Source organism: Bufo gargarizans, chromosome 7 (assembly GCF_014858855.1).
Source record: "Bufo gargarizans isolate SCDJY-AF-19 chromosome 7, ASM1485885v1, whole genome shotgun sequence".
In the NCBI taxonomy this organism is placed as follows: domain Eukaryota; kingdom Metazoa; phylum Chordata; class Amphibia; order Anura; family Bufonidae; genus Bufo; species Bufo gargarizans.
The window spans coordinates 170,914,468-170,942,166 of NC_058086.1; the positions used below are offsets into that span (position 1 = coordinate 170,914,468).

The following is a 27,699-nucleotide window of genomic DNA, read 5'->3' on the forward strand; positions in this document are numbered from 1 at the left end:
AGCAGTTCCATTGGCCGCCATACATGCCCACGCCATGACACTGCCACCACCATGCTTCACTGATGAGGTGGTATGCTTAGGATCATGAGCAGCTCCTTTCCTTCTCCATCCTCTTCTCTTCCCATCACTCTGGTACAAGTTGATCTTGGTCTCATCTGTCCATAGGATGTTGTTCCAGAACTGTGAAGGCTTTTTTAGAGGTCGTTTGGCAAACTCTAATCTGGCCTTCCTGTTTTTGAGGCTCACCAATGGTTTCCATCTTGTGGTGAACCCTCTGTATTCACTCTGGTGAAGTCTTCTCCTGATGGTTGACTCTGACACACATACACCTACCTCCTGGAGAGCGTTCTTGATCTGGCCAACTGTTGTGAAGGGTGTTTTCTTCACCAGGGAAAGAATTCTTCGCTCATCCACCACAGTTGTTTTCCGTGGTCTTTCGGGTCTTTGGTGTTGCTGAGCTCTACCGGTGCGTTCCTTCTTTTTAAGAATGTTCCAACAGTTGTTTTGGCCGCGCCTGATGTTTTTGCTATCTCTCTAATTGGGTTTGTGGCGTTTTTCAGCCTAATGATGGCTTCACTGATAGTGACCGCTCTTTGGATCTCATCTTGAGAGTTGACAGCAACAGATTCCAAATGCCAATAGCAGACTGGAAATGACCTCTGGACCTTTTATCTGCTCATTGTAATTGGGATAATGAGGGAATAACACACACCGGCCATGGACCAGCCGAGAAGACAATTGTCCCATTACTTTTGGTCCCTTAACAAGTGGGAGGCACAGATGCAGGTAAAGCTGACAGTCTGCTGGTAAAGCTGACAGCCTGCGGGTAAAGCTGACAGCCTGCGGGTAAAGCTGACAGCCTGCGGGTAAAGCTGACAGCCTGCGGGTAAAGCTGACAGCCTGCGGGTAAAGCTGACAGCCTGCGGGTAAAGCTGACAGTCTGCAGGTGAAGCTGACAGTCTGCGGGTGAAGCTGACAGTCTGCAGGTGAAGCTGACAGTCTGCAGGTGAAGCTGACAGTCTGCAGGTGAAGCTGACAGTCTGCAGGTGAAGCTGACAGTCTGCAGGTGAAGCTGACAGTCTGCAGGTGAAGCTGACAGTCTGCAGGTGAAGCTGACAGTCTGCAGGTGAAGCACATCTTGTTCGTTTCATTTCAAATCTATTGTGGTGGTGTATAGAGACAAAAATGTTACAATTGTGTCCATGTCCCAATATTTATGGACCTGGCTGTACATTGTGAGATAGTGAGGGATAAGAGAACGCACACAGGGGTGCACCACCAATGAGGCCAGGTGAGGCGTTCGCCTCAGGCAGCACCAGGTAGGGGCAGGAGGGGGGCAGCCGAAGGGCCATGGGCAATAAACACTTCCATTGTGACAAAGGGGTTAGGTTATTATTATTAGGCAGCAAGTGAACTGTCAGTTCTTTAAGTTGCTGAATTGGAAGCAGGAAAATGAGCGAGTGTAAGGATTGGAGCGAAGGACCAAATGTGATGTGTGGACGACTGGGTCACATTTCCTCCAGAATGGCTGGTCTTGGGTGTTTCCGGTATGTAGGGTTAGTACCTGCTAAAACTGATGCAAAGGAAGGTCAACCAGTGAACCGGCGACAGGATGCCCAAGGCTCATGGGACGTGAAGGAGAGCCAGACTGGTCCGCTCCCAGAGAAGAGCTACTGGAGAGGGAACTGCTGGTGATGTTAGAAAGGTGTCAGGACAGACAGGGCACCACAGCTTACTGTGTATGGAGCTGTGTACCCGCAGAGTGGTCACAATGTCCCTGCCCAATGGAAGAAGGGGAGGACTGGGTGTGTGCGCTATGGGAGGAAGATGGTCTGATCTGATGAATCGCGTTACATCATGTGGACAGCTGGATGTATATGCGCCACTTACCTGAAGACAGAAGATGGCACCAGGTTCACTATGGGTGGAAGACAACCTGGTCTGATGAATCACGTTACATTATGTAAACAGGTGGGCGCATGTGAGTCGCTAACCTGGGGAGTAGATGACAACAGGTTCACTATGGGAAGACGGTGGCCTGGTCTGATGAATCACATTACATGATGTGCATGGCTCAGTGGGGGGGACAACACCTACCTGGGAAAGCGATGACAACAGGTGCACTATGGAAGAAGGATGGCCTAGTCTGATGAATCACATTGCATCATGTGGACAGCTGGATGTATATGCGCCACTTACCTGAAGACAGAAGATGGCACCAGGTGCACTATGGGTAGAAGACAACCTGGTCTGATGAATCAGATTACAGATAGTTTGTTCCGTGTATATCATCAACCTGGGGAAGAGATGACAGGTGCGCTATGGCAGGAAGGAGGCCTGGTCTGAGGAATCTCATTACATCATGTGGTCACCAGGGCCGTCTTTAATATTGATTGGACCCTGGGCAAGAATTTACTTGGGCCCCTGGATCCCGCCTTCCCACACCCTAGCATGCAATCACGCCCTTCACCGCAACACAATGTGCAGTTTGTGAGTGTATTACAGATCACCTCATCAATACAATGCACAGGAATGTATATCATAGCCAACCCACTGCTTTCCCATAGGGAAGCATTGGGAGGCTACTGCGCATGCGTGGCTTCATAGAGATGCTTTGAATCAATGTATTTCTATGAGGAGTGTTTAACGTGAATGTTGTGCAACACTGGACTATGAAGCACCTCTAGTGGCCGTCTGATGAGTGGCCGTCTGATGAGTGGCCACTAGAGAAGTTTCTTGACAGTAATGTAAATACAGACTTTTTTTCTGAAAAGGCAGTGTTTACATTAAGAAGCTTGCAGAGACCTGCTATAGACACCAGAACTACGACGTTTAGCTGTTGTGGTTCTGGTGACTATAGTCTCCCTTACTATAGAGGGAAAAAAAGAATCTGCACAAAAATATCAAATAAAATGTCTGTATCATTATTCTAAAAATTAAGAAAGCACAACTTCTGACACAAATATATAGTATTTTGCAGATTACTTTTTATTTTTTTACAATTTGCAGATTGTACTGTACTACTACCCCCTCCCTCCCCCTTCTCCAACCACCCAGCACCCTTACTCACATAAAACAATATATATAATATAGCTTCCAGTGAATGACTGTAAATACAGTTCTGAAGACTCCAGCGGCTCAGGATCAGTGCTCTGGGCAGCTGGGCTCAGGCTGGAAGTGGGCACCGCTCTGCAGGAAGGAGACCAGGGCTCGGCTCACCCTAGCATTGCAGTGCCTCCATGTGACGTCATGGCGCGCGGTGTACGCAAAGGGCAGGGGAGGTCGGGAGGAGGAGCAAGCAAGTACCGTATTTTTCTCCCTATAAGACGCACCTAGGTTTTAGAGGGGGACAATAAGAAAAAAAAAAAAAATCATTATACCTCAGGTCAGACCACCAATCAGACCACCAATCAGACCACTAATGTTAATCAGACCTCAGCTAACAGCCCCAATAGGATCCCCAATGTTAATAAGACCTCAGCTCAGACCCCAATATGAATGACCCCCAATCAGACCTGATATAAGAGCCCCATGCCTCTCATCAGCCCCCAGTAGCCTCGTATCAGCCCCCAGTAGCCTCGTATCAGCCCCCGGTAGCCTCATAGCAACCCCAGTAGCCTCGTATCAGCCCCCAGTAGCTTCATAGCAGCCCCCAGTAGCCTCGTATCAGCCCCCAGTAGCTTCATAGCAGCCCCCAGTAGCCTCTCATCAGCCCCCAGTGCCTCTCATCAGCCCCAGTAGCCTCACAGCAGCTGCCAGTAGCCTCATAGCAGCCCCCAGTAGCCTCTCATCAGCCCCCAGTGCCTCTCATCAGCCCCAGTAGCCTCATAGCAGCTGCAAGTAGCCTCATAGCAGCCCCCAGTAGCCTCTCATCAGCCCCCAGTAGCCTCTCATCAGCCCCAGTAGCCTCATAGCAGCCGCCAGTAGCCTCATAGCAGCCCCTAGTAGCCTCGTATCAGTCGCAGTAGCCTCATAGCAGCCCCCAGTAGCCTCATAGCAGCCCCCAGTAGCCTCGTATCAGCCCCCAGTAGCTTTATAGCAGCCCCCAGTAGCCTCTCATCAGCCCCCAGTAGCCTCTCATCAGCCCCCAGAATTGTCCATCAGCCTCATAAATATAAAATAAAAAAACCCACGTACCTCTCCTGCTCCTGGCCGCCGCCGTTCCTCTCCTCCAGCGCGATCTGCATCCTCCTGCTGTCGGCTGTGCTGTGAAGGCTGCGCACAGCGTGACGTCTCAGAGCGCCTCACGCGTGTGCGCAGTCCTGCACAGCCGACAGCCGAGGACCAGGAAGCGGTGACTACAAAGCATTCACTGCTTCCTGGTTATCCGGTACTAATTTACGAGTTGCCAGTGGGGCTCAAGAGGCAGCTGCCTTGGGCCCCCAGGAGCAACTGCCCCTTTTGCCCTGCGTTAAAGATGACCCTGGTGGTCAGCTGGGTGCATGTGCGTCACTTACCTGGGGAAGAGATGACACCAGGGGCACTATGGGAAGGAAACATTAATAAGAAAGGTGCACTACTGTGGATGCAAACAACCAAATCTGACTAAACCCTCAAACTGGTGTTAAAATTGAGAATTTAGCCAATATATCCTTATATTAAGGGCATATCTGAGCCTGAGCACCGCGCCAAGGTATCTCAAGTAGCCCGGGACCTAACGCTAACCTACCTGTGCCGTATGGGCAATACCAGGAGCCAGTGGGCGAATTGCAGGAGCGTGAGGTCCGACTCACAGCAAACTCCCAGTTACCTCCAGCATGCAGCCATGCTTGCAATGGGAGGAGCGAGGAGGCTGTGAGTCCAACCCAAGACTGGCTGATAAGACCCAGGCCTCACAGGTGCATGAGAATCAGGTGGATGAGTATCAGGCACATTTAAATTTGGAGTTTATACACCTCCAAACATATCTATATACAAACTACAAAAAATGGCGTGGTGTTAAAAGGCAGGAAGCGCTCAACCCCATATGCAGTGGTGCATCTATACCCAGGGGAGCAGGTCCTGCACTTGTGGCCCGTTGCTAATGGCGATCCCCAGCAAACTATGGGAAGGAGACAAGTCGGTGGAGGCAGTGTGTGAGGCTCAGGACAATGTTCTGCTGGAAACCTCGGGTCCTGGCATCATGCGGATGTGACACCTACCTATCCACTGTACAGACAAATACCACCCTTTATGGCAGTGCCCTCTTCCAGCAGGGTAATGAGGAGCATAACCAAGAGATCAAGATGGTGACGTCACCAAATTCCCAAATCTCAATTCGATCGTCCTCTGTGGGATCCATGGAGGCCGCACCGAGCAGCTTACAGGACACCTGATTATATATCTGTACTGTATATACTGTATGTATAATGATCTCTGTGTGTAGCATCACTTCTCTATAGCCGTGTCATCAGGGCGTTTTCATTATGTATTATTATTTCATGCTGATAATTCTGTCTGTTCTCCTCTGCAGATCATGCCCCGAGCAGCGAGTCTCCTCTTAATGTTGTCGTGTTGTCAGGTGTTTGCGTACGGTAAGTTCCCTATAGTCCCACATTGTGTATACACAGTGCAATGTCTATATGTATATCGTTCACGTTTCTTCATCACCTCTTTATTCAGATCGTATCGCTGTATATAATAGAGACGGATAGAAATGCTCTTTAGTTTCCACGGTTACTAATAACAATATGCTAGTAATAGTACTACTGATACTACAACTAACTAGTATTGCTGCTAATAGTATAATAATAATCACAAATAATATTCTACTACTAAAAATACCACTACTACTATTATTAAGCCTACTGATAGAACTATTCTGCTATTTGTACTAGTAGTCAACCTGGCTGTTGTCGTGGCTTTGACCAGTAATCACTTCTATTATCAAATTTGGTGAACACATGTCATCTCTGCAAGTTACATCCTGTATTATACTCCAGAGCTGCACTCACTATTCTGCTGGTGCAGTCACTGTGTACATACATTACTTATCCTGTACTGATCCTGAGTTACATCCTGTATTATACTCCAGAGCTGCACTCACTATTCTGCTGGTGCAGTCACTGTGTACATACATTACTTATCCTGTACTGATCCTGAGTTACATCCTGTATTATACTCCAGAGCTGCACTCACTATTCTGCTGGTGCAGTCACTGTGTACATACATTACTTATCCTGTACTGATCCTGAGTTACATCCTGTATTATACTCCAGAGCTGCACTCACTATTCTGCTGGGGCAGTCACTGTGTACATACATTACTTATCCTGTACTGATCCTGGGTTACATCCTGTATTTCTTTTATTAAAATTTTAAAACAAACAGATAAATAAATATATAAAACAGAGACCAAACCAACCATACAGGACATGATGCTGCTCAGCGCGGCGCAGACAGCACCGGTCCAGCCCACTCGCCACAGAACACCAGCTATGTACAATATTTACAATATCTATGTACATGTACTAACCTTCCTGATCCGGTTGCATCTACCTACACTTAACAAATACAGAAGTTAAACTTACAAAAAGCCCACCCACCACCACCCCAATGCAACACACAATTTATTTTATTTTTTTTATAATATATATATATATATATATATATATATATATATATTTTTTTTTTTTTTTTTTTTTTTTTTGGGTCCCTGAGCTGGTCCCGCATCCCATGCCCCCAGTACATGATAACAGACGTCCATGAACCAGCCCAGGATTTTCTTATATGTCCCAAAGTCCCCAATGTTCCATGGAACCCTCCCCCCATTTACCCACCACCCAACCTAACACTACACCCGACAACTCAACCTATACAAATATACAAATATATATATAGACACAAAGACATATAAACTACATTACATAGTACATTACATAGTAGACCTTAACCTCACCACCCACCGTGAGGCTTTTCAGCCACACACAACCCATTAAAGCCCAAGTTTGGCGCCTGCAAGCCCTATGTCCTCATACAGCCACCAAAACAAAAATCTACAGTGTCAGCTTCAGCCCACCACCGGGAGGGGAGACAACAGGCTAGGGTACCCTAAAGGCAAAACCCCTCCAGAGGAGAGAGGCTCTACCCGCCCCCAACCTCTCGTACTCCAGAGAGCGCACCTTCACCAGGTCTCCGAGAATGTTCCTAACCACCTCATCCTCGGGGAGGATTTTGCGTTGCGTCGAAACTAAACACCGTGCATGCCACGTGTAGTACCTGACCACTGAGCTGACTAGGAATAAAGTGCAAAGGTCCCTACCACCCAGGTGTCTGAATGCTCCATAGGCCCATTCCGCATAGGAGAGAGTGACCAGCCTAGGCCAGCCAATGGAGGTCCCCACCCTGGTGTAAACCTCTGTGTTAAAGGGACAATGAAGCAGGAAGTGGTCCATGCTTTCCAGCACACCACCGCACTCCTCACGGGGACACCCCCTGTCCTCAGAGCTCCTACACTTCAGATTGTCCCTCACACACAGTTTCCCATGGAAGCAGCGCCAAGTCAAGTCAAAGAACTTCAAGGGGATCCTATTGGAATTTAAAAGCCGTAACCCAACCCTCAGATCCCGACCTGGGCAGTCCCTGAGGGCCAGAGGTTTCTGGAAATGGGTCAACAGAACCCTCTGGTCAAGGAGTCTCCTTGACTGAGTCCTGATTTCCCACATCCCCAGACCCCACCGACGTAATACCTTCAGAACCGGGGCAGCATAAGCCGGGAGATGCCCATGTGGTGTGCGGAGATCCTTCACTTGCCCCCCTGTCTCCCATTCCTGGAAGAAAGGCCGAAACCATCCCCGACAGGAGGCTACCCACAGAGGAGCCCTCTCTTGCCAGAGGTTCGAGAGATTAATCTTAATAAAGGTGTTCACCAGGAACACCACAGGGTTGACCATACCCAACCCTCCTAGTCTCCTCGTACGGTAAGTAACTTCCCTCTTGACAAGGTTCAGTCTGTTTCCCCATAACATCTGGAAGAACAGACTGTAGACCCGAGTCCAGAAGGGTTCCGGCAAGACGCACACACTGCCCAGATATAACAGCAAAGGGATCAGGTAGGTTTTGATAATGTTCACCCTTTCCCTGAGGGTTAAAGACCAACCCTTCCACTGGTCCACCTTCTGAGCGGCAATCTTAAGCCTGCTATCCCAATTTTGATGGGAGTAATCCCCCTGGCCAAATTCAATGCCGAGGACTTTTGTAGATTCCTGGGGCTCTGGAAGGGTGTCCGGGAGATCAAAACCAGGATCTCCACCTCCCAGCCAGAGACTCTCACACTTATCTCGGTTGATCTTGGACCCAGATGACTCTGAGTAGCGCTCTACCTCAGACAGTACCCACTCTGCCTCCCCTCTCGAAGACACAAAGATAGTTACGTCATCAGCATACGCCACCACCCTCAGTGTAGTCTCCGGAGCCGCCCGGTCCATCCCGATGCCCGCCAACGGCCCACGATCAACCCCTCTAAGGAAGGGATCGATCGCGAACACGTACAAAAGCGGGCTCAGAGGACAACCCTGGCGAACCCCAGATCCCACCCCAAAAGTACGCCCAATCCAACCATTCACAAGCGGGAAACTCTCTGCCCCTGCATACAAGGTCTTAAGCCAATCAACAAACCCCCCGGGCAGGCCATATCTCAGAAGGACAGACCAGAGGTACTCGTGGTTAACACGATCAAATGCTTTTGCCTGATCCAAGGACAGCATGTACCCCTTCCAGTGACCTGCCCTGCCCTGCTCCACGGCCTCCCGGACACTGAGCACAGCACTAAAAGTACTGTGGCCGGGAACAGAGCAATGCTGGGCCCCAGAAAGGAGCTGGGGTGCAAACTTCACCAGCCGATTAAATAGCACCTTTGCCAAAATCTTTCTGTCCACACCGAGGAGCGCTATGGGACGCCAATTCTCAATGTGGAAAGGATCTTTACCCTTTGACAGGATGATCAGGGCCGACCTCCTCATTGACTTTGGTAGAGTACCCGAGGAGAGACACTCATTTAATACCTCAGTCAAGAGGGGAACTAAGGTGTCCTTAAAGGTCTTGTAAAACTCAGATGTTAAGCCATCCGGACCAGGTGATTTTTTGGGAGCAAGCCCCTCAATCACCAGACTGACTTCCTCTTCACTGATCATTTCCGTCAAACCGTCAAGAGAGGGGTCTACCCCTGGTTCAGGGACAGTTTCAGTCAGGAAAGCCGATATCTTATCACGATCAAGATCCCTCCTTGCCATGAGATGTGAGTAAAAGGATCTGACAACCTCCAGGATCCCTGATCTGGACCTTCTCAGAGAACCCGTACTATCAATCAGTCCTGACACAATCTTACTACTCACTGACATCCTGCAGTTTTTGTAAGGGTCGGGCGAGCGGTATTTCCCGTAATCCCTCTCAAAAACCAAAGATGCGTGCCTATCGTACTGACACCTCATAAGCAAAGACTTCACTCTGGAGATCTCCTCACGGCTACCCCCAGTCGAGACAAGACGTTCGAGTTTCCTCCTCAGGCCCTGATACAGGCGATACTTACTCAGACTCCTGAGGCTCGAGAGCTGGCGGAAGAATCTCCCCACCCTTTCCTTGAAGATCTCCCACCACTCAGACTTACTGCCGCAGAGATCCAGCAATGGTACCTGGCTCTGAACGAAATCCTCAAAGGACTGTCTTATCTCCGCTTCTTCCAAGAGAGACGAATTGAGCCTCCAGTAGCCCCTTCCCATTCGGGGGGTCTCTGCAACATTCAGAGAAAACAAAATCATACAGTGGTCGGAGAACTCCACCTCCACAGCGGACACGGCTGAAGAGACGGCTTCCTCCTTTAAATAAAACCTGTCTATTCTAGACCTACAACTAGCCCTATGATAGGTGAACCCCGGGTGGCCTGGGGTGTGCCGGATGTGGACATCCACCAGACGAGCCTCACTAGCTATTTTATTAAGCGCAATGCTGTCGTAAGTCAGCTTGTCCCTGGAACCTCCCCTATCCTGGGGCCTCGTGACAGTATTGAAGTCCCCTCCAAAGACCACCTGCCGACTTGTAAAAAGATAGGGCTTGATCCTCATGAAGAGACACTTACGGTCCCACTTGGACTGGGGACCATAGATGTTAATTAGACGAAGTTCTTGTCCCCTCATGAGGACATCCAGGATCAGGCACCTCCCCATTTCTAATTCAATAACCCGTCGGCATTCTACCGGTGCAGTAAAAAGGACTGCCACCCCGCTATACGGCTCGGCCGCAAGAGACCAGTAGGAGGATCCGCGTCGCCACTCCCTTTTAGCTTTAAATACAGATGCCAAATCTGGCAGCCTGGTCTCCTGCAAAAACAAAATGTCAGCTTCAACCCGGCTGAAAAAATCAAAGGCCGCAAATCTAGCCGTATCTGACTTAATGCTGGCGACATTAATGGACGCCAGCGTCAACGGAGTGAGTGCCGCCATCATGGGTGATTGAATTAGATGGCTTTCTTTTCCCACTGCCCCCACCAACTTTTCCATCAGATGATGGCTTACCCCTCTTCAAACAAACAGATGTGTCCATTTCACCTCTGCCCTTGTGCTCTGACTCCAAGCCAGCCCCCACCCCTGAGGACATGTTTTCCCCAGTAGAAGGAGGCTCGGCGTCCCCCGCAGGCCCAGGTGTCACCGCGACTCCCGAAACCTCCCCACCGGCTCCTTCCCCTGAGGAGGGGGAGGTGTCACCAATGGCTTGGAACCGGTTTGAGAGACTAATCAGAGGGGGGTTGGTTGTACCTTCCTTTGGCATCTGGCGGGTGGGAGAAGATCTTAAATCTCCCTTTTTCCCTGTACGTTTGTTACCCTGCTTTTGCCATCCCCCACTTCCCCCGTCATGGGGGGATAATGAGGAGATGGCACCTTCCTCTTCCTGGATCCTCCTAATTTCCTCATCCAGCTCACTGTCCCTTTGGGCCTCAGCAGTAGCAGCAGTCTCAGGGGTGAGATCAGGGGTCATCCCAGCTTCCCCAGTTGCCTGAGGTTCCCGGGATTCACCCATCTCCCTCTCCCTTCGGCGATTTTCCTGACGCCTCAGTTGGGCAGGCGTCTTTTGCCTACTTTTCTTCCCTGGCCCCTCTGTTCCTTCACTTCTGCCAGCCCCTGCCCCAGTAGAATTGGCCTCACGGCTTCCTCCCGCCGGGGCATTGACCGCATTGGCAAAGGAATGAGGGCAGCGACTGAATGGGTGACCTAAGTCACCACACAGGTGACACCTAATCTCTGCACATGATGCAGCGAGGTGGCCAATCTCCCCACACAGCGCGCACTTCTGTACAGTGCAGTTAGCACTGAAGTGTGTGGGGCTGCCGCATCTGTGACAGAGCTTCGGCTGACCCTGGTAGAAAATCTGGATGCGATCCCTTCCAAGGAAGGTGGCAGATGGTATGTGAGTAACTGTGTTTCCTAAAAGCCTAAGTTTTACCATGAACGTCCAGGCCCCAGACCAGATGCCATGTTCATCCCTGTTCTTCTTGGGAACCTCCACCACCTCCCCATATCGACCGAGCCACATCATGATGTCAATACACGAGAGTGACTCGTTACGGGTTAGAACGGTCACCCTCTTCACATTGTTCTGACGAGACACTGCCTGGACGGCAAAATCTCGCCAGCTGGGCTCGTCCTTTGCCATCTCATAGTTCGACCAGAAGAGCTCAAGTCCCTCCGGCCGAACAAAGCTGACATCGAACTCAGGGGTCCCATAGGGATGTATCAAGGCGTAGATGTCTGTCGCCTTGAAGCCCATCTTTAGAAGGAGCTCAACAACTTCTGATCTTGAAGGACATGTATCACTGCCCCTCCACCTCAGACGGACCACATTCCTACGGAGAGCACCCTGCCCAGCTGTCGGGAGGGACCACGTGGTCTCCCCGCTCCTTTGCTCTCGGAAGGCTGAGAGGCCATGCCTATCTATCCAAAAGGATAGATCAACCTCCCTCCCCTCTACATTGATTGTGCTCTCCCCTCTCTTTAGAGCCTCCAGAAGACGCCGCTGCAAAACGCCGTCCCCAGAGCCAGAGGACAAGGAGGGTCCCCTACTCACCCCGGCTGCGACAGTAGCAAAACTGCGCACAGGGGCTGCCACAGCCGGGGGGGCAACCGGACCAGGTTCCACACCCTCCCCGCTTACCAAAGACCCTCCACCACCCACTTCCATATCTTCCATCCCCAAACCAGCCTTACTTACAACAGATTCTGCGACCTCCCTTCCTTCCCTCCTAACACCATTCACTCCACCATCCAAACCCCCAGACATATTTTTATTAAAAATAATTTTCTGCCCCCCACCTGCACCCTCACTCATACTGGCTGAACCGGTGTGTTTTGGTGTAATTATTGGTACCTCAGCATCACTGGGCCCTGGGGTCGGAGCTGCCCCCAAAAGACAGGCCACAGCCCCAACCCCACTTTTATCATTGCCCTCCGCTTCCTCAGTACTACCATTTACAACTTTTGGGCGCCGCTGATCCATTACCGGGCGCCGCTGATCCAAACGCTGCTGATCTGTTCTTTCATGGCGCCACTCATCTGGACCAGCAGCGCCAATACAAAACAAAGGCTTTGGCCTCAGTTCTTGACCTTCATTGGGAGGCGCAATCGTCATAGCTCCGACAGCTCCTTCATGCCTCTGCTGGCCCGAGGGAACAGCGTCATCAGCGGTTGGAGCCATCGGAGCTCCTGCAGCCATCTGTGGCGTGGAGCCACCCCCTCCTCCCATCAGGGAGCAAACTCCAGCGCCAGAGATTTTTCTCTCATCCTCCGCAGTAACCTTCCTGTCCGGCTTTTCAGCCGGTGTCGCACCAGCTCCATCCCCGTTACTGCAAACAGAGACGGAGCTCACCACCATATCGGATACCTCGCTCTCCCCTCTCTCCTGCACCGAGTCCACCGCAGGACACGGGCTGGGCTGAGAAGAGGGGCTAATACAGTGAGCCGGCCCTGCGGTCGACCCGGGGGTCCCAGGGAGGGGGGTGTATACATATCTTACCTGCTCCTGGAGCTTGGTCTTCTTAGCCTTTTTCTTTCCTTCCCCAGGCGTCTCCGGTGGCAACTCATCACCAAAGCATAAGTCCTGGAAACGCACTGGGGACTCCAGGAGCTGGATCTCCTCCACTAGGGCCCCTCCCGGGCCGCAGGTCTCATACTCATCCCCCGAGCCGCAGCTGGGTGACCTTGCTATTTGGCGTGCAGGGGGCCCACTGTACGGAATCTGCTCCTGCAGGCTGCCAGGTGGATCTTGCTGGTCATCATCATCATCCTCCTCCTGCACGACTGGTTCCTTCTCCACCTGGCTGTCAGGCTGCTGCCCCATCTGCCCCTTCTCCTCCGCCATCTTCCGAAAACGTTCCTCGTTTAGGAGTTTTTCCTTAAACGGGCCGCTTTTATCTCGGAGTACAGTCCGCCTTTGCTCAATCTCACCAATGTCAGCTTGTAGCTGCTTTATTTGGCTCTCCAGCCCCTGCTTCTTCCTCTTTGGGGCCACTCCAACACAAGACCTCAAGCCGCGCAGCTCCTCCCGGAGCCTCCTCAGGGTCTTAGTCGCGTCTTCGTACTCACGGAGGTGGCTCATGACCCGGGATCCGTAGGTGGAAATGGACTCCCGGGCCCTCAGTACGCCCCAGCCTTCCTCCTCAAGATCTGCTTCACCTCCGTGAACACTCGGCTTTTGCTGGGCCCCGGAAGGGCCACTCTCACCCATGCTGGCATTCGGGTCCTCCTTAGCGGATCCAGCCTTGCGGCTCTTCCGACTACCCTCAGACTCAGGGGAGACAGAAGCCACATTACTGCGACTCCTGCCAGATCTTCTTACCCCTGAGTCCTCCATGCAGGCCAAACGCTGGCTTCTCCTGTCCCCTGAAGGCCTGCCGCTGGGAACAGGAGCCTGGGGCTTGCTTCCCTCGCTCATGCCTGAGAACCCACTCTCCCCCTGGGGAGGAGAGAGCCGGCCTCAGGTGGATAGATTTTCCTCCAAACGCTCAGGAGCAGCAGCAGCAGCAGCAGCTACACACAGCCACAGGCGACCACACCCACAGGTAATCGCAGCTCAGGAACAGCTGGTCCAGAGCTGCACTCACTATTCTGCTGGTGCAGTCACTGTGTACATACATTACTTATCCTGTACTGATCCTGAGTTACAGCCTGTATTATACTCCAGAGCTGCACTCACTGTTCTGCTGGTGCAGTCACTGTGTACATACATTACTTATCCTGTACTGATCCTGAGTTACATCCTGTATTATACTCCAGAGCTGCACTCACTATTCTGCTGGTGCAGTCACTGTGTACATACATTACTTATCCTGTACTGATCCTGAGTTACATCCTGTATTATACTCCAGAGCTGCACTCACTATTCTGCTGGTGCAGTCACTGTATACATACATTACTTATCCTGTACTGATCCTGAGTTACATCCTGTATTATACTCTAGAGCTGCACTCACTATTCTGCTGGTGCAGTCGCTGTGTACATACATTACATTACTTATTACATCTCCTCCGGGTCACACACGGTTCAGCAGCAGATTGCAGGGGGTCAGTGACCAGCAGGAGGGGATCAGTCACTTGAGCAGGCAGCAAACATTGATGACACTTCCCGACCTTGAGATGGTATTTTCAGACCCCCGCAGGTCTCTGCTGCAGCTTCAGACTCCTGCGTGCTCGGCTCTGCTGAGCGTCTCTGTCCGGGCCATTGCTGTCCATGGTGAAAAGAGAGAGGAAAACAATGTGAATAAAACATGTATTAAAAAAAACAATAACCTTCAGACTGTTACAATCTGTCACTCATTATGGCTGTGCTCTGATAAAGCAGGGCTGCAGTGTAAAACATGAGGGAATGAGTAGAGGAAGATTCTCTGATAAGGCAGCAGGTGAATTGAAGACTACACCAGACACACACAGCCCAGCGCCCCTGGCTCTCCAGTCTGCTACTACAACAGAGACCAGCATCATTGTGGGGAGTCTGGTTCATCCTTTGCTTTGTCTGTTTCAGTCTTCACTGTATTACATGAACCAGGTAGCTCTGGATGAACAGGCTCCATTGTCAGGGATATTTTGTCATTCATATTCAGCTTGCAGTTTGGTGGGATTTTTGGCGCTTGCTCTGGGGCTGTGAGTGTGGAGCGTGGCAGCGGGTCAGAGCTGCGGGGGGATCTGGCATCATCCGCTGATACGACGTCTGCACTGAGCGGGATATTAGGATTCTGCTTCTTGTTATTTCTTTATCTCTTCGTCCAAGACTTTATACAAAACTTCACAAATAACTGCGAGCGAGAGCGCAAAAAGCTCATGAGCGATGCATGTGAAACCCACATCGCAAAGTGAACCCCCGATTATAGACACAGCCCCCGAGACAGGGATCTGCGTCTGCCCGACCCTCGCTATCAGGTAGTGCTGCTCTCCGGCTGTTGCAAAACTACAACTCCCAGCATGCATTACTCTCGGGTTATAAAGAGATTTTGTAGAGGAGATGTATAATTCTCTGCGACCGTCCTTCTGTCTGTAAGGCCTCATGCACACTACACTTGTTTTTTGCATCCGCAAATTGTGCGTCTGCTAAAAAAAACTGATGCGGCATACGTTTTTTTGGGAGGATCCGTTTTTTTCACAGATCCCTTGTAATAAATGCCTATCCTTGTCTGCAAATGTAGGACATGCACAAATTTTTTTGCTGAAGGGAAACATTGCCAACGGACGCGCAACACAAACGGATGAACGATCAGCATTTTTTGGCTGACCCATTGAAATGAATGGGTGCCCATCCTATCCGCAAAAAAAACGGAACGGAGGCCGAGAAAAACAACTGTCGTGTGCATGAGGCCTAATAAAGATAAATATCTCTAATTTTTAGAGGTGATTGAACCACCACAGGAGGTGAACATTGCTGTGCCCATCCTGGGGTCCATTACCTTGACCTGGAAACACAGCGTCGCCCCCCAGAACAAAAAAGTAAAATACGTGGTGAAGGTCATCACCCCAGAGAAGACAGACGAAATCAAGGTGAGATTCAAACCAGCTGTACATATATAATTATATACAGGAGATACCCAGGTTATACCAGCTGTACATATATAATTATACACAGGAGATGCCCAGGTTATACCAGCTGTACATATATAATTATACACAGGAGATGCCCAGGTTATACCAGCTGTACATATATAATTATATACAGGAGATACCCAGGTTATACCAGCTGTACATATATAATTATACACAGGAGATACCCAGGTTATACCAGCTGTACATATATAATTATACACAGGAGATACCCAGGTTATACCAGCTGTACATATATAATTATATACAGGAGATGCCCAGGTTATACCAGCTGTACATATATAATTATATACAGGAGATGCCCAGGTTATACCAGCTGTACATATATAATTATATACAGGAGATGCCCAGGTTATAGCAGCTGTACATATATAATTATATACAGGAGATGCCCAGGTTATACCAGATGTACATATATAATTATATACAGGAGATGCCCAGGTTATAGCAGCTGTACATATATAATTATATACAGGAGATGCCCAGGTTATACCAGATGTACATATATAATTATATACAGGAGATACCCAGGTTATACCGGCTGTACATATATAATTATATACAGGAGATACCCAGGTTATACCAGCTGTACATATATAATTATATACAGGAGATGCCCAGGTTATAGCAGCTGTACATATATAATTATATACAGGAGATGCCCAGGTTATACCAGCTGTACATATATAATTATATACAGGAGATGCCCAGGTTATAGCAGCTGTACATATATAATTATATACAGGAGATGCCCAGGTTATACCAGCTGTACATATATAATTATATACAGGAGATGCCCAGGTTATAGCAGCTGTACATATATAATTATATACAGGAGATGCCCAGGTTATACCAGATGTACATATATAATTATATACAGGAGATACCCAGGTTATACCGGCTGTACATATATAATTATATACAGGAGATACCCAGGTTATACCGGCTGTACATATATAATTATATACAGGAGATACCCAGGTTATACCAGCATGCTCCATATCACTATATACAAGAAGATGTATAACTTATACCAGCTGTACATATATAATTATATACAGGAGATGCCCAGGTTATACCAGCTGTACATATATAATTATATACAGGAGATGCCCAGGTTATACCAGCTGTACATATATAATTTTATACAGGAGATGCCCAGGTTATACCAGCTGTACATATATAATTATATACAGGAGATGCCCAGGTTATACCAGCTGTACATATATAATTATATACAGGAGATGCCCAGGTTATACCAGCTGTACATATATAATTATATACAGGAGATACCCAGGTTATACCAGCTGTACATATATAATTATATATAGAGGAGATGCCCAGGTTATACCAGCTGTACATATATAATTATATATAGAGGAGATGCCCAGGTTATACCAGCTGTACATATATAATTATATATAGAGGAGATGCCCAGGTTATACCAGCTGTACATATATAATTATATACAGGAGATACCCAGGTTATACCGGCTGTACATATATAATTATATACAGGAGATACCCAGGTTATACCGGCTGTACATATATAATTATATACAGGAGATGCCCAGGTTATACCAGCATGGTCCATATCACTGTATAAAAGAAGATGTATAACTTATACCAGCTGTACATGTATAATTATATACAGGAGACGCTCGGGTTATACCGGCTCATGTATATATGTACAGTTGATATATTTCCCTCTTGTCTCGTAGACGTCTAGGAATTACTCCACCCGCTCTATGTTGGCGCTGCACGGAGGTCTCACCGCTCAGGTTGCTGCACTGACATTTGACTCCCAAGATTATACTTTGCCAAATATGAATGAGATCATGAAGAAGACGTCTGTGGTTCTCCCTCCGTATCCGGGTGAGCTTCGTCCTTCCTGTTGTTTCATTTATTGAAGATAATCCTGAGTTTTTATTACTGCGCAGAGTATTTCATGGGCGCATTGTTATATCGCAGGCGATGACATCACATATATATATATAAAAATTCAAAACTCTCACAGCGGGGGTGGGAAGCAGGGGGATTATTGAGAGGCTACTTCTTCATGCAGGTTTGCACTTTAATCTGGAATGGGTTGCACAGAGAGGCCAGTCAACAGCACAGAGTATTTCAGGAGAAGATCTTACAGGAGGTCTCAGAATAGCTATTTTATATTTGAAAAATCATGGGCCCCCAGCAGTACAGAGCATTTCAGGAGAGTGTGAGCTAATTTTATGTAACATGAGAGGCTGAGAGTTATACAGCAGCGTCCTCCAGCAGCACAGAGTGTTTGCAGCAAATCATTGCACTTCTCCTGTGACTATGTTTGTCATGTGCTTTACAGGAGCTGAAGGAACATCGGCCACTGATTTATCCTGTCAGATTCTTATAGACTCATCAGGAAAATGTCCCCTCAGCTGTAAATGGGCCCCTGGGGCCAAGGCTCCAGTGGATACAGAGTATAACCTCTACTACAGGTACAGAGCAGTCTTATTGTTGTAATGAGGATATGAGGGATTGTAGCCACTAATGGATACAAAATGTATTAATAAAGTTGCAAAATAAACCAAATATATATTAAGAAATACAGCAAAGCCCTATATACTATGGGGGTACAGGTAGTGGCGGAGGCATAGCTATAATGGAAGCAGGGGAAGCGGATGCTATGGGGCCCGAGCTTAGAAGGAGCCCGCCCAGGTAGAGGACCAAACAGTAACAACATATCCAGTGACATTGTAAGCCGTGTACCGGGGTGGGCTCCCCAGAATACAGCGAAGTCACAGACAAGGAAAGTGACACTGACACCAGTTTACTATGCAAGAACAGAAACTTTACTTAGACAACGAGTAATAACATAAGCATCACCAAAACAATACAAACATGTATAGAAAACGCTATATCCCCGGACCCACAGTCAATGTCCATGCCCACTGGACAGGTCTAGCTGATGGCGGACACAGCAGAGCCTGCAAGTCATGCTGTGCCGCTACAGAGGACACCCCTAGCCGATGGCAAACGCAGCAGAGCCTGCAAGTCAATAACTGCGCTGCAGTCCAGTACAGTACAGCCTAGCAAAACAATCTAATTCTAACTAACTAACTAATGCTAGGCCTAGGCTAGTCTCTATGACTTCAGGCACCACACAATATAACAATCAGTAACCAGGTGTACTGACCTGCGTCCGTTCTGGGCCCGAGGATGCAGCCTACCAGGGATGGCCACCAACCTCTTGGCAACCGTGCGGCCTTGCTTGATGATGAGGCCTTCTGTCCACACACTGAACTGGTCTTCCTGGGACAACCTCTCTTTCAAAAGAGCTGGATTCAGACAGGGTATAACAGCTACTCTCCTCCTTCTGAGTGTCCATTAACTGCCAGACATCTGCAAGCCAGGATGGAATCGGATTCACTCCCTCACAGCACAATCCTTCCACCATGCCAGATCAACACTTCCTGGTTCACTCACAGGCAGCAGCATGAGTTATCAGCATGAGTCATCAGCATGAGTCATCATCTGTTTTGCATATTCAAATCTCAGAGTGTGCTGGCTGTAGCTGCAAAACAGTGGCCTCTAGTGCCCGGAGTGCCAAATGACAGTTTAAGTACAGACATTATGCAGAAATAGCTGTTTCACAATCTCACATGCCACCCTACTAGAAGTTGTCGCCCTCGGCAACTCTCCCCATACAAATTCATCCTGAGCATAGCGCTGTGGAGGCACACCAGCATTGGGCCTTGCTGACCTTCTCAGATTGTGGGTTTCAGAAATACTGGGGACATAAGGCATATTTGACAAGAGAGGAGCTGTTGATTGCTCAGCATTGCATCTGGGTGGCAAACCTGCCACGGCCGGAGCCTCTGTGGACACTTGAGCAGGGACGACCCACCATTCCTCCTCTTCCTCGTCTGAGGAACTTTCCTCCATACCCTGAGCGTGAGGAGGCACCCCCTCTACGCACACGGCTCATCAAAATTGCAATGTCTTAACATATTACGGTGTAAGTTTCGTGAGGGTCCCCCTGTCCCTACTGGCTCTACCTCATAGACTGGAATAGCGGGGTCTACCCTTCTCTTCACCGTGTATGGAACTGCCTCCCACCGTCCATCCAACTTTCCTGACGGCCGTTTGGCTTTGACCATCACCCGATCACCAGGGACATACCCATCTTTCTGCACTGGTCTTGGGTTAGGGTGTACCACCTGTCCCAGGCGATCCCCCACAACCTTGTGTACCGCTCTCAGACGGCTGCGGTGCTCCTGCGCCCATGCGGTGGTACTTCTCGGTGGGGGCTCCATCAGGTTAGGCATTTGGAGATCTTCAATCTCCCGTCCGGCTCGTCCAAACATGAGCATATGTGGAGAGTATCCGGTGGTACTGTGTACTCTGTTATTATAGGCCCACATCAACTCAGGTAGGTATGCGGGCCACTGGGCTTTTTGACTGTCTTCCAGAGTCCGCAGCATCTGAAGCAAGGTGCGATTGAAGCGTTTGCACGCCCCGTTTCCTTGTGGGTGATATGGAGTGGTTCGGGAGCGTTCAATCTCATACAGTTAGTACAGTTCATTCATTAGAGTACCCTGAAAGCATGCTCCATGGTCAGAATGTATCCTCCGTGGACACCCAAACACCTGTATAAAGTGTTTACAGACAGCTTCGGCAGCCGACTCTGCAGTTTGGTCTCTGGTGGGCACAGCCACCACATACTTGGTAAAGTGATCTGTCATAACTATACAGTATGAGTGTCCCGAGGTAGAATATCCGATCTGTACATAATCGATCATCAGAAGTTCTAGGGGCGCTGAGGTGCGGATGGTCTGCACAGGAGCCCGCTGTTCAGTACTCTTACTTAACCCACAGGATCGACACTTAAGACATGCCGTGGCCACCATGTCAGCAAGATCTGGACAGTATACCAGCCGTTGGAGCCACTTGAACGTTTTGTCGCTCCCGAAATGAGCTCCCTTTTCATGAGCTTCTCTGGCGGCCTCCGGTCCCAACGACATGGGAATGACAATCTGTTGCCAGTACTGCAGCTCTGACTGTAAGTATATGATCCGGCACAGGAGGCCCTGAGTAATTGTCAGCTTGTCCCACTGCCTTAACAACTTCTGAGTCAGGAGGGCTCGTTCTTCTGGCCGAGGCCAGATCTTGCCCCAAACCCATTCTTTCACCTTCCACAAATCGCGGCAGCTAATCTGGACTCTCTACCAATCAGTCAACGTTTTCCCCAGCACCAGCACCAGCGTCATTCCAGACGCCACCCCACTTGAATGTGCCACTTCCGGGAACAGAGGTAAGCAACCAAGGTCGAGAGAGTTCATCGGCATTGCCCTTCTCCCTACCAGACCGGAACTTGATTTGGAATTGGTACTTAGAGAGGCGGGCAACCATCTTTGCTCGAGTGCACTGAGCTTGGCATTCTCCAGGTGTGCCAACGGGTTGTTGTCCGTCATCACGGTCACTTCTGCACCAGTCAGGTATTCTGCAAACCAGTGCCAGTAGTTCCAGTTTAAAGGAGCTATAGTTATCAGGGGTGCATTCTGACTCTCTTAGGGACCGGCTCCCATAGGCGATGACTCTCTCCCGTCCATCCTGGACTTGGGACAAGACGGCCCCCAGACCATGTAGGCTTCCATCAGTATACAGCAGGAAGGGGGTATCAAACCGTGCGTAAGCCAGAATCGGGGCATTGGTCAGTGCCTTTTTCACCGCTTCAAAGGCCTCTTGTTGCCGGGGCCCCCATTTGACGGGGCTTTTCTTCGGGCCCCCAGCCGTGCCTCTTAGCAACTCGTTTAACGGGCCCACCACATGAGCGAATTTGGGTATAAACCTCCTGTAGTAGCCCTGCCAGTCCCACGATCACCCGTACCTCCCGTAGCGTACTTGGCCGGGGCCACTTCTGAACGGCCTCCACCTTGCTGAGGGCTGGTTTTACTCCCTCCTGGGTGACCACATGTCCTAAGTACTCTATCTGCTATCGGAACAGCTGGCATTTCTTTGGCTTGATCTTGAGCCCATGGTCTCGTAGCCGTCCCAAGACTTGTCGCAGCTTCTGGAGGTGATCTTCAAAGGAGGCCCCGAACACTACTATGTCATCCAGGTATATTAATACTGATTCGAAGTTGAGGTTCCCCAGACAGTGTTCCATCAATCGCTGGAATGTCCCCGGAGCATTGGAGAGGCCGAAGGGCATCCGGTTGAACTCGTAGAGTCCCATAGTTAGAATGAAGGCCGTCTTGGCTTTCTCCTTCTTGGCCACCGGCACCTGCAAGTACCCACTAGCCAAGTCAAGAGTTGAAAAGAACTTAACTTGGCTTAGGGCTGATAATGACTCTTCAATACGCGGAAGGGGCTAGGCACCCCGGACGGTCTGAGCATTCAGCTTCCGATAATCCACGCAGAACCGGAGACTTCCGTCTTTCTTCCGCACCAAGACTACCGGAGCAGCCCACGGACTTTGACTTTCCTGGATCACCCGGTTCTCCAACATGCTGGCCACCATGTCTTTCACCTCCTGATATATCTTAGGTGGGATCTGCAGGTAGCGTTCCCTGATCGGCGCAGCATCGCCGGTTGGGATTTCATGTTCGATCGCAGTAGCACACCCAAAGTCCACAACAGCAAGGGCCTGGGCTACCAGTGGGCGAATCTGCGTTTCTTCTTGATAAGCGGGCTCGATCAGGACCTGTAGTCCATTCAGTTGTCGTCCAGCCCCCACTGGCAGCATTAATATTCGCTCCTGTCGAGGTGGGATCTTCAACAGAGTCTTCCGTAGCACCCTCACGTCTCCAATGGCCCGTCCGGACAGGTTACTCTTTTGCAGGCTACAGCTCCTCACAATTTGTTGTAAGACCTTCTGGGTAGGCCGGTGTGCGGTGGCCCGTTGCCAGTACTTCGGCCCTTCCTTGGCATAGAGTTGATGATCTAGGTCTCTCAGTATATTCATGCCCAGGGTCACGTCCATTCCTTTCCGGGACGAATGGTCCACCAGCACGACCCCTTTCTTACCGATGTCTTGCCCAAACAGTCGGACCCGTATCCAGACTATCCCTCGAACATCCATCTCTCTATTATCGGCAGCCGTCAGCCTGATGACGCTCCCATCTTCGGGCTCCATCATATGCCTGAAGTGCCTCTCAAAGAACTCCAAAGGCATTAGAGTGCACTCTGACCCTGTATCAACTAGGCAGCAAACCTTTCGGCCTTCAAGCTCAGCTTCTAATACGGGGCTGCTGGCATACAGATCACGTTCTTCACGCAGAGGGCTTAACTTCTGGTGCACCGCTGCAGGACGCCCAGCTACTGCAGCAGTCGGAAGTTTAACGTCGGCTCTGACGCTACCTGTTCTGGGCACTCTCTGGCCATATGGCCGTACTTTCGGCAAACCCAACAGAGGGGCCCTCTTCTGCCTGGCCCCCTCACCGGGGTTGTTCTGGGTGGAGTGACACGAGGTGCGGGGACAGTTTCCGGAGGCCGGGACGGTTCTACCTTCATCTGGGATACTTCCAGCCGAAGCTCTTTCAATTCCGCCCGCAGGGCCTGGACCACATCCTTTAAGGACTCAGATTCTTCAGATCCTGGCCGGTCCCTTGTATAATGCGCGCTATTCACCACTCTCGCTGCCACTGGTATGGGCTCTTCCTCCCTCTCTACGGCGGCTAAATAAACACTGTAGAATGTCATATCGGCCATTGTTCGGGTCATCTCTTGTAATTTATTTTGTAGGAATTTATTGGAGAGCCCCACTATGAACTGATCTCGTAGTAGCCGGTCCACCTCCTGGAAGGCACCCATAGCCTCAGGGTCTCGTCGTTGTATCTCATTCAGTGTCTCCTGTAGAGCATTGGAATATTGCATCAGGGTCTCGCTCTCTCGCTGGGGTCGGTTAAAGAAGTGACTCTGTAACTGTACCACTTTGGCTCGCCCCCCCCCCCTTGGGCTCTCTCTAGCAGGGAGAATATCTTCTCTAGGGTATCTCTCTCAGAGTCAGGCCTTACCATCACTGTCTGCCTGACGTCACCCTCTTGGGCTCCCAATGCAACCTCGGCCCGCAGTTCGGGGGTCAGGTTACACATTTTAACCGCACTTCGCACCCTTTCAGTCCAGTCCTGCAATGTCATGTTGTTACCGTCATACTTTGGCAGATGACGCAGCAGTGCCCCTACAGGAATGTATCCTACTGGGGTAGCCATATTGTTGGGGGCAAGCTGGACTTGCGCCTGTGCACCCTGGGCTGGGTCCTGATCTCCCGCCGCGTTCCTGTCCATAACGGTCACTGTATCCTGCCGACTACGCCAAGTTGTAAGCTGTGTACCTGGGTGGGTTCCCTAGAATACAGCAAAGTCACAGACAAGGAAAGCGACACCAGTTTACTATGCAAGAACAGAAACTTTACTTAGACAACGAGTAATAAGCATCACCAAAACAATACAAACATGTATAGAAAACGCTATATCCCCGGACCCACAGTCAATGTCCATGCCCACTGGACAGGTCTAGCCGATGGCGGACACAGCAGAGCCTGCAAGTCGTGCTGTGCCGCTACAGAGGACACCCCTAGCCGATGGAAAACGCAGCAGAGCTTGCAAGTCAATAACTGCGCTGCAGTCCAGTACAGTACAGCCTAGCAAAGCGATCTAATCCTAACTAACTAACTAATGCTAGGCCTAGGCTAGTCTCTGTAACTTCAGGCACCACACAATATAACAATCAGTAACCAGGTGTACTGACTTGCGTCCGTTCTGGGCCCGAGGATGCAGCCTACCAGGGATGGCCACCAACCTCTTAGCAACCGTGCGGCCTTGCTTGATGATGAGGCCTTCTGTCCACACACTGAACTGGTCTTCCTGGGACAACCTCTCTTTCAAAAGAGCTGGATTCAGAGAGGGTATAACAGCTACTCTCCTCCTTCTGAGTGTCCATTAACTGCCAGACATCTGCAAGCCAGGATGGAATCGGATTCAGTCCCTCACAGCACAATCCTTCCACCATGTCAGATCAACACTTCCTGGTTCACTCACAGGCAGCAGCATGAGTTATCAACATGAGTCATCAGCATGAGTCATCATCTATTTTTCATATTCAAATCTCAGAGTATGCTGGCTGTAGCTGCAAAACAGTGGCCTCTAGTGCCCGGAATGCCAAATGACAGTTTAAGTACAGACATTATGCAGAAATAGTTGTTTCACAATCTCACAACATGACATACAGTATATACATGGAGCGTCTGCCGGGCCTGGTCTGACAGAGCGATCTTCACTACCTGCAAAAATGGTTTTTTTTTACAAAGAAGTTTCTGGGGGGTTCACTGACTATGTATACTACCGGAGGGGAGCAGGTAGTGGGGTACACTGACCATGTATACTACCAGAGGAGAGCAGGTAGTGGGGTATACTGACCATGTATACTACCGGAGGAGAGCAGGATAGTGGGGTACTTTGACCATGTATACTTCCAGAGGGGAGCAGGTAGTGGGGTACACTGACCATGTATACTAACGGAGGGGAGCAGGTAGTGGGGTACACTGACCATGTATACTACCGGAGGAGAGCATATAGTGGGGTACACTGACCATGTATACTACCGGAGGAGAGCAGGTAGTGGGGTACACTGACCATGTATACTACCGGAGGAGAGCAGATAGTGGGGTACTCTGACCATGTATACTTCCAGAGGGGAGCAGGTAATGGGGTACACTGACCATGTATACTAACGGAGGGGAGCAGGTAGTGGGGTACACTGACCATGTATACTACCAGAGGAGAGCAGATAGTGGGGTACACTGACCATGTATACTACCGGAGGAGAGCAGGTAGTGGGGTACAGTGACCATGTATACTACCGGAGGAGAGCAGGTAGTGGGGTACACTGACCATGTATACTACCGGAGGAGAGCAGATAGTGGGGTACACTGACCATGTATACTACCGGAGGAGAGCAGGTAGTGGGGTACACTGACCATGTATACTACCGGAGGGGAGCCGGTAGCACAACACAGCAAACAGAGTTACTAATGGGAGGTTAGGGGCCTGGGAAATCTGGGTGACTGCTTGGAGCAGACATAATAGTTATCATGCTTTGGCAAAACCAACCTCGCCACTGGGTTTTGGAGGGGCCTGTTTGCTAGCCTCTTGCCCCAGGATTATGGGCCCTCTCATCAGCCAGGCCTCCTTTGTTCACAAAGGACTTGTACTAACTTGAACCCCTGGTCTAATTCGTGCCATTTTGGGATGTTAAATGTCTATGTGTATTGTAAAGGGTGGGACATTGTATACGTTGAGTAGTGAGGTCTGTTCCATTGTCTCTCTGTGTGTATTGGCGATGTCCCTTTGTCCTGAGAGATAATTGAATTACGTCTTGGTTGTCTCCAGGACAGAAGACATTGTGTATTCTCCTGCCTGTGATGATTACATCAACCCAGTGTGAGGTAATTGTATCACAGGCAGAGGGGAGGATTTTGTGTGGGGGTGTCTGAGTGTATTGTACGTGGTGATTGGCTGTTTTTACAAAACCCTGTGAGTGGTAACCTTGTTGGAAGATGTGTATAAATCTATGCTGTGTGTTCAAATAAAGAGTTGCTGTTTTACATTCAACATAGAGCCTCGTCTCATGTGTGTGGGGATTGCTATACGTGTATACTCCCATGGCTATTATTTCTAGCTCTTGTAAGAGCTGTTCCTGGTTCCTGTGGTGGTATCTGTGTCGAGCGGAGTGCTTGGAGTCCTCGGGAGGCACTGGGAGCATCCATCAACGGAGGTACCCGGTCGGTGTGCTAGGAGATCCTTTACACATGCATATTAGTGGCAGATAAAGTGTACCCATAAAGGTGCCAGCCTCAGTATCCTGATAACAGTGCCAGCCTCAGTGCCCATAATAAAAACGTCAGTCTAGGTGCCCTATAAGAGATGCAGCTTCACTGCCCCCAATAACAGTGCCAGCCTCAGTGCCCTGTGAGTGCCAGCTGCAGTTTTCCATTAACAGTGCCAGTAGCACCCCATATTTGCTTGTGCATGAGTGAATTCTCAGATCATATACATAGTGTAGGCGGGAGGCTGGCACGCCGCTCCTTGCTGCCATTACTGAACCTGTGAAAATCTGGGATGAAAAGCCCATCTCCACTGGCGCTCCAAGTGTCCTCAGGCCATGACTGAGGATGGAGGTTGGTTGGCAGCAGGGTTGCCAACAGTCCAGAAGAATCTGGACAGTCTTTAAATTTATACCTCTGTCCATGAAAAGAAATAGATGTGTCTGTGATTTTTTGAGGCTGGTGGTTCTCCCAGTAAATGCCGGTAATGAGGTCTTATCTATATACTGAGCTATAGACACTTATAATATTTATCAGTCGGTACGGTTTTCCAAATTGTCTGTAAAAATTGTTGGATGTCCGTGATTTTGGGATAATTTGTACAGAAAAAAGAAAGATTCTGGTTGGCAGCCTCACATAATACGGGTCTCCTGCAGGTGTGATACAGAGATTGAGAGGTGCCTGGACTACACGACAGAACCCGGGGGCCAAAGACGGGTCGGATGTTGGACTCTCTCTAAATACATCTCCACCAGCAGCGACAAACCATTCCTGGTTCTCATCAATGGGACGAGCAAGAGCCTAAAGATCAGAGCAATGGAGAAGATATTCACATCAGGTGAAATAGGTGAGGAA

General features: G+C 49.6%; 1 protein-coding gene across 1 annotated transcript in view; it reads left to right on the plus strand.

Moving 5' to 3' along the window:
- Positions 1 to 27,699, plus strand: part of IL5RA (interleukin 5 receptor subunit alpha) — a 74,363-nt gene that overhangs the window by 42,596 nt on the left and 4,068 nt on the right. The window contains exons 3-7 of the mRNA XM_044301020.1: positions 5,453 to 5,513; positions 15,839 to 15,987; positions 17,768 to 17,921; positions 18,385 to 18,517; positions 27,501 to 27,691. Coding sequence (XP_044156955.1) covers positions 5,456 to 5,513; positions 15,839 to 15,987; positions 17,768 to 17,921; positions 18,385 to 18,517; positions 27,501 to 27,691 — 685 coding nt within the window. The 5' untranslated portion in view covers positions 5,453 to 5,455. The remainder of the gene's footprint in view (positions 1 to 5,452; positions 5,514 to 15,838; positions 15,988 to 17,767; positions 17,922 to 18,384; positions 18,518 to 27,500; positions 27,692 to 27,699) is intronic.